At 36.5% G+C, this 10,535-nt stretch overlaps 1 protein-coding gene across 2 annotated transcripts in view; it reads left to right on the top strand.

Moving 5' to 3' along the window:
* LOC107681901 (double C2-like domain-containing protein beta) overlaps positions 1–10,535 on the top strand; it is a 104,710-nt gene that overhangs the window by 27,334 nt on the left and 66,841 nt on the right. For both annotated transcript variants that reach the window (XM_016478273.1, XM_016478272.1), the window contains exon 2: positions 8,111–8,190. In XM_016478273.1, the coding sequence (XP_016333759.1) occupies positions 8,111–8,190 (80 nt within the window). The remainder of the gene's footprint in view (positions 1–8,110; positions 8,191–10,535) is intronic.

The raw sequence follows: 10,535 nt of genomic DNA, 5'->3' as shown, positions 1-10,535 counted from the left end.
ACATTTCATTACAACAAATACACAAAATAATGTTCTTTTTAGCAACATCATATGACTCCTTTAAAGTAGTTTTTAATTAGCGGCGCTTGCTAAGTCAAGCATCGCTATTATTATTGCTAAACTGTAACCCTAAAGGCCCGTTCATACCAAGAACGATAACTATAAAGATAACGATATTATCGTCCACACCAGCGAACGATATCGTCTGTTTATTGTAAGCGCACGTTCGTCTGCCGCTTTAAATTCTCGAGCTCGTGACAGCAGGGTTGAATCTGATTGGCTGTCAATATTTTTATCGTTCATCAGCTGGAAAATATCGTTCTGAAAGTGATTCCAATTATATCGTTTCTCTGTGCCTTTATCGTTATAGTTGTGGTGTGGACTCTGCTATTCTTTAATATTGAGAACAATTTTTAGAACTATATATTTATCGTTATCTTTATAGTTATCTTTCTTGGTGTGAACGGGGCTTAAGAATCAAGCTTAGGTGCATAAATTGCCCTCACCGTTTGTGCTATGAACAAATAACACCTTAAATTGTGCAGTTTATTGAGGAAATGTGTACTGCTGAACTTATTTTCACCTGGCAGCAAAAAAAAAAAGCCTTATAAATTTAAAGGAGAGACCTGAGCCATATCTACAATATCATAGACTTGAGTATATGCTCTGTTGACTTGATCCAGTAAGCATCCATCCAGAACACCCTAGCAACCATATAGCAACCACCCAGAACACCTTAGCATAATGATGGTAAGTTTTGCACCAAACACCACTCATATCTTTTTCAGAGAGTGTGAAAGTGAAGTTTACTGTTATTATTTCTGTAATTTCCTGGGTTGTTATTCGGGTAGACTACTCAAATTAAAAAGACGCGTTTGAAGAAGAACTCACTCTGATTGTCGACAGATATGTATTTTAAACCTCATCAACAGGAATCTCTGAAAGTCAAATGAACCAATTTGCGAAGACAAGGGAGATTTTAGAGGCTTAAAAGAATACTCTGGAGAACATCAGCGATAATGAAAATAAAGCAGAAATTCATTTCAAACACAGGATTATGATAGATCTTTTGTTCTGTCTGGATGCGTTTTGTTTTGTTTGGCTTGTCATTTGCACTGAAGGTCACAATTTTGTCTAAATGAAATAAACTTGTCTCACATTTTCCATTAAGAAATCACCTAATAGGAAGCAGGAGCCACACACTTCCAGTCTGTAATAATGAACCGCTATTATATGAATGATTCTCTCATATTTAGCCATAAACTTGTGTACAGTTCAAAGAATACAGATAGTTAGTTGGATGTGTATATCTGAACACCAGGACCTGCATGTGGACTACATCCCCTTCATGTCGGCTTGTTTTATCTTCCCTGCCGGTTGACTTCCCGTTAAATCCAAACACTGCCTTGAGCCTTGAACTCTGATAGCTTTCTAGTTTGTTTTACGATAAAACATGCTATGTGCCCATGTGGACTGTTGTTCATGAGATTACAAATACCAGCAAACATCCTCTCAGGTCCAGCTGTTCTCTACCAGGTACTCTCACGATGTAAAGTTTACAAAAACAGTGTGCTGAGGATATTGGCATCTCCTCAGATGCAAAGGAAGTGACCAGACGCCATCAAATCAGTCAGTGTTGATTACGTTTCCACTGGCCGTAATTAAGGTGGATGTAATGAGTGGTGACTGAGTCTCTGGTCATAAATGAGTGGCAATGTGAGGTCTATGTGTGGGGGTTTGCAGAAGATGAGAAGACAAATGAGATCCTCAGAGCAAGCAAAAGAGGATGCAATGTCAAGTGCAAGTACTGGAGATTTTATTATCTGACAGGAGAAAAAAAATCATAAGGCTTGGGAATCTTGAGAGTCTTCACAAATTAATAGAGTATTTAGTTACAGTGACTCTTTTAAGTCTAAATATGTATCCTCATGAATACCTCCCCTTAATTACCACCGGTCATCCAATTCAGAGTTGCAATAAAGAGAAGCCCAGTCTATGGTCATGTGTACAGCCCAAAATAACAAAACCGGCAAGGATAGAGTGGATATGAATTTGTTTTTCACTAATTCCAGCACTGTTTGTTTCTTTCCGCTGTATTGGCAGAGGCCATAATGCCGTCTGTCCTGAAAATCTGGGAAACTGGCAGCTAACCACAGGGAAACATAATCCCAGAAGACTGTTCACCGGCAAGCTCATTACTTCCATTTTCTGTCTTGTGGACAAAATTTTAGAACAACTTTGTTGTGATCAAAGCAATCGCAATGTTAGACATCTCATTTGTAAGGTTGCGTTTCATCCTTGAGGGAAATCTTCCTTAATAAGAAGACATTCCGGTTCATGTAGATCATATGAAATCTTTGAGACCAGAAATGCTGAGGAATGTCAAGGCATATTTTTGCAGGTTGGCCTTCCCTCTCAATCAAAATCTGCATATGGAAAACGCTCTTCAGGTGGACATGTTGAAGTGTAAAGTGGTCCAGAGTGGGAAACTAAGTGAGGGGTGTGTGAATGATTACAGGTTGAGTGAGCTTGTGTAATGCTGTTCTTCAGCTGACGTGAACATATAGCAGCATGGCCTGAAGTTAATGGTAATAGATGGATAATCCCGCTACACTTCTATTTTATATTCTACTGCACATTCTTTTTTCTCGCTGTATATTTCTGTTCACATAGTCAGTATTTACCAACAGCTGTGACTCAAATTGTTTTGTACATACAAGAGCAGGAATGAATTGAATAGCGTCTGAATGCATTAATAACAGCGCAGTCAATCCCTGTGATGGCAGTGATGTAACCATAGAAACAGTAAATATAAAGATTATGTACTTTAAGGATTTGGCTTCACACATACATAGAGCACATCAAATTTAGTAAATGGAAGCTTAAACATGCTTGCTTGATGCGCAGGAACTAATGAGGTTTGTTCTCATGCGTCAAACAAGTATGTTTTACCATATTCCATGTGCTCTATGTATATGCATTGATAAATATTTATCTGTGAATAAAAGCCGAAATTAATTCCGTTCATCACATAAAGCAATCAATATTCTTCAGAAAACTTTGATTAAACTGCTCGATTCATATTAATTACTTTCAATGTCTTTATGAACTTTTTGAACCTTGAAAGTTTTGGTTGCTTTGACTTCGAATGGAAGGACAGAAATCTATCAAGTTTATTAAAAAATACACTCCCTTGCCAAACAAAAGGAGCCATTTGATTTAAATAAGCAAACACTTAAGATTTTAGGATTTAATCATTAATCCGTGATTAATATGTTTCTGGCATGTTGTATGTTTGGCAACAATGCTTTCAACCCTAATTGATGCAGTGTGTAGCTTTTTGTTTCTCAAACAACCATGTTGGAAGACGTATCCATGTCCAAATTCCAGGATGACAATGCCAAGATTCATGAGGCTCAAACTATGAAAGAGTGGTTCAGTGAGCATGATAAATTATTTTCATACATGAATTGGTCACCATAGAGTCCTGAGCTTAACCCTATTGAAAGTATTTAGGGTGTGCTGGAGCCGACTTTACAGAGTGGTTTGACTCTCCTAATGTCAATACAAGATCTCAGCCAAAAATTAATGCAACTCTTGATGGAAATAAATGTTGTGACATTGCATAACATTGTTGAAACAATGCCACAATGAATGCACAATATAATCAAAGCTAAAGGTGGTCCAATGAAATATAATGGAATGACATGAGGAGGGAGGGTGTTTAATTGATGACAGAATATTAATTTTGGGTGAACTTTCCCTTTAAGTTTGCCTTAAAAGATGACAGTGATGTCTGCTGTGCTGTAGGCAGGACCAAGGTTCCTAGTGCACAGCAGCATTAAAGGGTTAGTTCACCCAAAAATGAAACTTCTGTCATTAATTACTCACCCTCATGTCGTTCCACACCCCTAAGACCTTCGTTCATCTTCAGAACACAAATTAAGATATTTTTGATCAAATCCGATGGCTCAGAGAGGCCTCCATTGACAGCAACGCCACCCAAACTCTCAAGATCCATAAAGGTACTAAAGACATCGTTAAAACAGTTGACGTGATTGCAGTGGTTCTACAATTATTTTATGAAGCGACGAGAATACTTTTTGTGCGCAAAAACAAAAAGAACAACTTTATTCAACAACCTCTTCTCTTCTGTGTCATTCTCATCTGTTGTTTACATCCAGCGCTTCCATTTTAATGTTAATATTAGTTGTTCTTTTTGCTTTTGTGCAACAGATAAATAACAATTTATATGTTTTAAACACTTTGTTTAGATCATTTCTATTTTGCGGGAGTCACGCAAATCATTTTATTCTCCCGCATCCCACACACCCACACTCGCCCATCAAGAGTTGTCCCGCGCCGCACCCTGTTACGTTGGGTCCCGCGGGAGTGCAGGTCTCTACTTCCAGGTTCTATGTCAGAACGCCGGCTCATTATTGGACGGCTCCTGCATCAGCATCACACGCATGCGTCATGCTCCTCACATGTGCAGCTTTGGCCAATAATGAGCCGGCGTTCGGACGTAGAACACGGAAGCCTTCACTGTGCTTACTGCGTTAACCGCGTAAGGATAATGACGGAAGAGAAGAGATTGCTGAATAAAGTTATTTTTGTTTTGTTTTTGAGAACAAAAAGTATTCTCGTCGCTTCATAAAATTATTGTAGAACCACTGTAATCACGTCGACTGTTTTAACGATGTCTTTAGTACCTTTATGGATCTTGAGAGTTTGGGTGGCGTTGCTGTCAATGGAGGCCTCTCTGAGCCATTGGATTTGATCAAAAATATCTTAATTTGTGTTCTGAAGATGAACGAAGGTCTTAGGGGTGTGGAACGACATTAGGGTGAGTAATTAATGACAGAATTTTCATTTTTGAGTGAACTAACCCTTTATGGAATCATGCAAACTACTGCTTTACTGTTCATTGATTTACTGATTACTGCGCTATTTACATGGATGGTTTTGGCCTTTAAGTTATGTGTGATGTTCATTGCATATCTGATCAAAAATATATTGCTAAATATATTGCTGTTATACAGTAGAATATCATTATCAAAGTAATAATAACAATAATAATACAGTTTATTAAAGCCATTTTTAAGGAATATCACACCATTTATTTTAAACAGTAAATGCATTATTTAATTTAAACAGTAAACCTTTGTTGTGCAGCACTTTGTTTCAAATTTCATTTGATTACATTTAAAAAAAAAATCTAATTTAGAATTTTTTTAAATTCATTTGATTACTACGATTTTGATAATACATTTGTAATGAATAATGAAAAACAGAATCGAGAAAAATTAAAAGTCAACACAATTTCTGAAAAAAACACCTTTCATAAGGAACTATTATTATTAAAGTTTAATAAATTATTAAATTATTCTGTTTATTATATGTAATTTTTGATTATTATAATTTAATTAAACCATTAAAACTGAATAAAAAAAATTAAACAAAACAATTTGTGAGAATGGTCACACTTTACTTTAAGGTCCAATTCTTGCCATTAACAAAACATTAACTACTACTTTTTCCTCAATAAATTCCTAATTTGCTGCTTATTAATAGAAGTGTTGCGTTTATAATTTTGTTCAGTGTAAGTACTAATAAACAGTCAATATGTTAATAATAGGCATGCTAATAAGCAACTAGTTAATAGTGAGAATCGGTCCCTATACTAAAGTGTTACCGTGAGAATTTTAGAAAAAATATAACAGAATTTGGGAAAAGCTTATGAGATGTTATCACACAAGCATATGAGCAAGTTTTCCTACATATACTCGACAAAATTTAGGAGAGTCACTTAAGTTGTCGAATGCATTTGTCACTCTCATTATCACACTATCTATGAACAAAATCCATATTTAGCATTTCGAACACAACCGACACCTTTTTTTCTTTTTTCTTTTTTTTGCTGTATTGTGAACTGAACAACATAATTTTCTCCATCCTTATACTCTATTCATAGCCTTTATGGGTGAAATAGCATAAGATAATACAATTTATCATAATTGCAGAAGGGAAAAGCCCATCACTGATGGCAATGCTGTCTACATTAGAGATTGAAGTCATGCATTGCTGGTACCAGTTTAGGAAATTAAACACAGGCCTGGTTTAATCCCGCTGATTCCTCTCGTCATATAAGAATACACGCACACAAACGGGAGGAGGACATAAGGCATTAAAGGGATAGTTCACCCAAACATTTTTTGTTGAAACTCATACAGCAAGAACTTTTACGGGGCGTCGTTACTTAAAGTGATATGGTACCCTCAATCTGATGTTATTTTATACAAATTAGATCAAAATTCAAGCCAGAGGAGTTTTTCCTCAGTCATCTTGCTGAGGGTAATTGGTTTAAGGGTAAGGTTGTTTGATTACTCTAGTTTGTTTAATGATGGATGCCCTTGAACTCAAGATGCTCTCTGCAGAGTGGAGCTGAAGGCCGCCTGCTAGGAGTCCATATGAGATTTGACTCTGTTTCTCATGGCCACATTCATACGAGGCAGAATCAGCAGGGAGGTTCACTTTCAAATGCGTGACACTCTACAGGACTATTGACTTGACACTCATCAGTGGGGAAGGTCCAAATATTCAAAGAATAGTGGAGAAAAGCACAGTTTCTCTCCTCCTTTTTCTTTCTATCTCCCATAATGCAGTATGTATTATTTAAAAAAAAAACGTATATGTTGTATCATCTCATGAGTAATCAGAACAACAGTTTTAATGCATTATAATATTTACTTATTTGTGGTTATAGCTTTTTAGAGTATGATGATTTATAACACACAATGAACACAATGCAGCCACTTAAGTTACAATGGATTATATTTCCCTTAGTTATAATGTATCATTAGTCTCATATCTTGTCATTGTTAACTTGTTGGTTGGTACGATTTTTTTTTTTAATTGAGTCTCTTATGCTCACCAAGGCTGAATTTATTTGATCAAAAATAAATATTTATTTATTATTTGTTTATATATTTATTTTAATTATTATTATTATTATTATTATTATTGAACAGCAAAAAAAAAATTTAATTACCAAGTATTCCATGGGCCTCTCTCCATCACAGGGTGAGTAAAATGTTTAAAACTTCACATATTTATTAGTTAATTTACAAGCTTCCTTACAAACGGGTGCATAGTTATTATTATTATTATCATCATTATTATAATTATTTACTCTTACAGTTACGTGATGCGTTTCTGGTCTCAAATTGTAGCTTTTTACTTCTTACAGTTTGTAAATGTGTGAATTTCTGTCATGATGGTTCCTTGATGAACGAACGACTCGAAAAACCCGAAGACTCGAGAGATGAACTAATCAATTCTCTTTCCGGCTCGGACTGCATAGGTTAAGCTTATGGGTCTGTCACGTGATGAACAAACGACCCGAAAAACCCGAAGATTCGAGAGATTAACTAATCAAATATCTTTCCGGCTCAGACTGCATTGGTTAAACTTATGGGTCTGTCACGTGATGAACGAACGACCCGAAAAACCCGAAGACTCGAGAGATTAACTAATCAAATATCTTTCCGGCTCACACTGCATTGGTTAAACTTATGGGGCTGTCATGTGATGAATTAATGACTTGGAAAAACCCGAAGACTCGAAACAGGTGAACTACTTGACTAATTCCAGTACAGAACCTATAGGATGTTACGCATGCGCGTCTGAACGAATCACTCCCCGAGACGACTCGTTCTTCCCGAGTCACATTAAAGATTCGTTCAAAATGAACGAATCGTTCAAGAACGACCCAACACTACTGCTGTCCCTTATACAGTTCTGCTCGTTGATATCAAGTTGCTACTAAGTACATTAAACAATATCAAATTTCGATGCAACATATCAGAAGTGCTCCTAGCAGCCTTGTAGAAACGTTTGCAACCCTGATAGCAGACAGCCAATCAAATTCAAATTAGAGCTTGCCAGATTGAGAAAGCTCTTTGCCTTTTTATGTGCAATTGACATCAGATGGTCTCTGGAGGAGCGAAATATGGCTTAAACAGCTTGCTAATTGTTGTTGCATATGTGCTGTGGTCTGCCCTGGAGATGAACTGTTTTGTTGAAGTTTTTTATGTCTGTTTCCTTGCAGCTACGCTCGGCACGCTGGACTTCAGCCTTCTGTACGATCAGGAGAACAATGCCCTGCACTGCACTATCAACAAAGCCAAGGTAAGAACCGTCCTGAGAAACGGATGGTTAGCATTTGAGTGTGTGACAGACTCAAATAAACAAATCCAAATGCTCATTTTGGCAGCACCTCTAGTATTTTGAAGCCAGTGGGCTACTTCATAAAACTCCTTCCTCCTGCTAGTCTGTCTTGTATAGGGCCTATAAAGTTCTATAAAGTGAGCGGTTTTGCCCGGTCCTCTTTGTAATAGGGATGTTGTGCTCCAGGGGGATCCCTTTGGCCTGCGTTTGCCTGTGTGCTCTTTTCTCTGTTGTCGTGTGGGAGGCATTTCCTCTGACAACAGACTGCTGCTAGCATCTGCTGCTGTCTGTTTTGCTTAGTATTCAGTCTAGGTCGGCTTTGTCCTTCCGGCAGTATGCTACAAGCAATCTCTCTCTCACTTTCTCTCATCTTTTCTTCCTGTTTCTAATGCTGTTTCTCACACTCTACCTCTGTACCTTTGTTGCCTTGAGTACAAAACACTGCAATGAAAGCGCATCACTTCAGTAGTTCAATTTATTTATTTTTTTTGCTGTATATTCTCAGATGCTTCCGTTTTAAGTGGATGTGTTTTTTAATTAATATTTTAATACTGGTGTACTCTGTGGTTTATTGATCGACAGCAAGGCAACTATAGCTGGTATTTACATTTAAAGGGATAGTTGTCCAAGAAGGAAATTTCTGATTTAATTAATATTTTAATACTGGTGTACTCTGTGGTTTATTGATCGACAGCAAGGCAACTATAGCTGGTATTTACATATAGCTGGTAGCTATTTAATAACTTTGTGTGAGAGCAACCTTAAAATGACAAGTTTAGAAATCAAGATGTTTCACATGACTTCAAATTTTGTCTTGTTATTATTCATAAGACATAAACCATGTGGACTATTTTTTTGGATACTTCCTTGCCACTTCAGTGGTGTTTCTGCATACTTTAAAGATGCAGTCCCCATTCATTGTAATAGTACATTATTTACCACAATATATTATTGTAATATTGTAATATGATAGCTTATATATAGCTAATATAATTGCTTGTATTTTCATCATTTTGCTTGTTTCAGTGTCACAGGTGATGAGATGACGAGGTGATGCAGTGTGGGTTTGAAATGATGTTATTTAGTATTATTTATATACTATTTTCATTTAAAGTTTATCACATCATATTTTTCAATGAACAAAATTGTTTTTAAAATTTTAGTTTGAGCTAATGATAATAACCCTGGTTTGAAATAATAATGGGTGATCTGCTGAAGGATGAACTAGTTGATTAGTGAGGTAAAGTAGTATCATTTATTAGATATGTATTTTTTTAGTGTAGTGCTTTTAAGGTTTGTCAGACTTCAAATCCGAGGCTATAAGAAATTCATAAATTATTATGCATATTGCCTAGATCTCTCTCTTGCTCTTTTTATTTTTTTGTAAAGATTATGACAGATTTTTGCATTGAAAGGTTATGTTTATTTAACCTATTAAATATCTGTCAGTTGCCTTACTGAAGGGCTATGATGCATCTATCTATCGCTAAAAATGTGTCTGGTGAATTTGACTAAACCAACCTAATGATACAGGGGTTCTCTAAAGTCGATTCTTCAGTGCATGTTATTTCTAAGAAAAAGAGCATTTCTCACAGCGAGAAAACAAATTGTACTATAATTGCTCTCGTTGGTCAGTGTAATCGCTAACAGCAATGCAAGAGAGAGATTTCAACCTAAATCTAGTCAGTGTCTATTCAGTTACAAAATGCACTGTATGAGCAGCTGTGCAGCTATTTGTAGTGGAGGGCTCTGTCTCTCAGAGGTGTGCTGATGCCTGTGGGACGAGAGCCACTGATTTGGGTCTCTGGGTCTCTCTCTCTTTTGTTTTCTCTCATTCTGTTTTACACTAAGCACTCAAATGTCACCCTTGATGACATCTAATCACTCTGTAAAACAAACACCTGCCTGCACATCCAATTTTTTCCTGTTCTACTACTTCATTACACTTTCAATTATGACATAATGCTCAGACAGTCAACCTAGCTAGGGCTTGGTTTGAAAATCGTATTGATGAATCCTGAAAGAAAATTATTGTGAAACCAGTGCAGTTATTGATTCACAAATTATTGAACCATACTCAAGTGGACAGTTGAGGAAGAGTTCATTGTAAATTGGGGCTGGGAATTGTGGTTCATAAATGGTTCCATTTAAAAATACAGGAATTTTGAATGATTTTCATGACAGTCTGTTCTAGGGTTGGGTAATATGGCAAAATATCAGTTCATGATCTGTTTTTTAAGGCTATTTTGTACAGCCAAGCTAATTTAACCTACCTTGTGTGTGTGTGTGTGTGTGTGTGTGTGTGT

The sequence above is a fragment of the Sinocyclocheilus anshuiensis genome, unplaced genomic scaffold, assembly GCF_001515605.1.
Source record: "Sinocyclocheilus anshuiensis isolate Anshui unplaced genomic scaffold, SAMN03320099.WGS_v1.1 scaffold2571, whole genome shotgun sequence".
Classification (NCBI taxonomy): Eukaryota; Metazoa; Chordata; class Actinopteri; order Cypriniformes; family Cyprinidae; genus Sinocyclocheilus; species Sinocyclocheilus anshuiensis.
The sequence above is the reverse complement of the archived record's forward strand: the minus strand, read 5'-3'. Positions and strand labels throughout refer to the sequence as shown.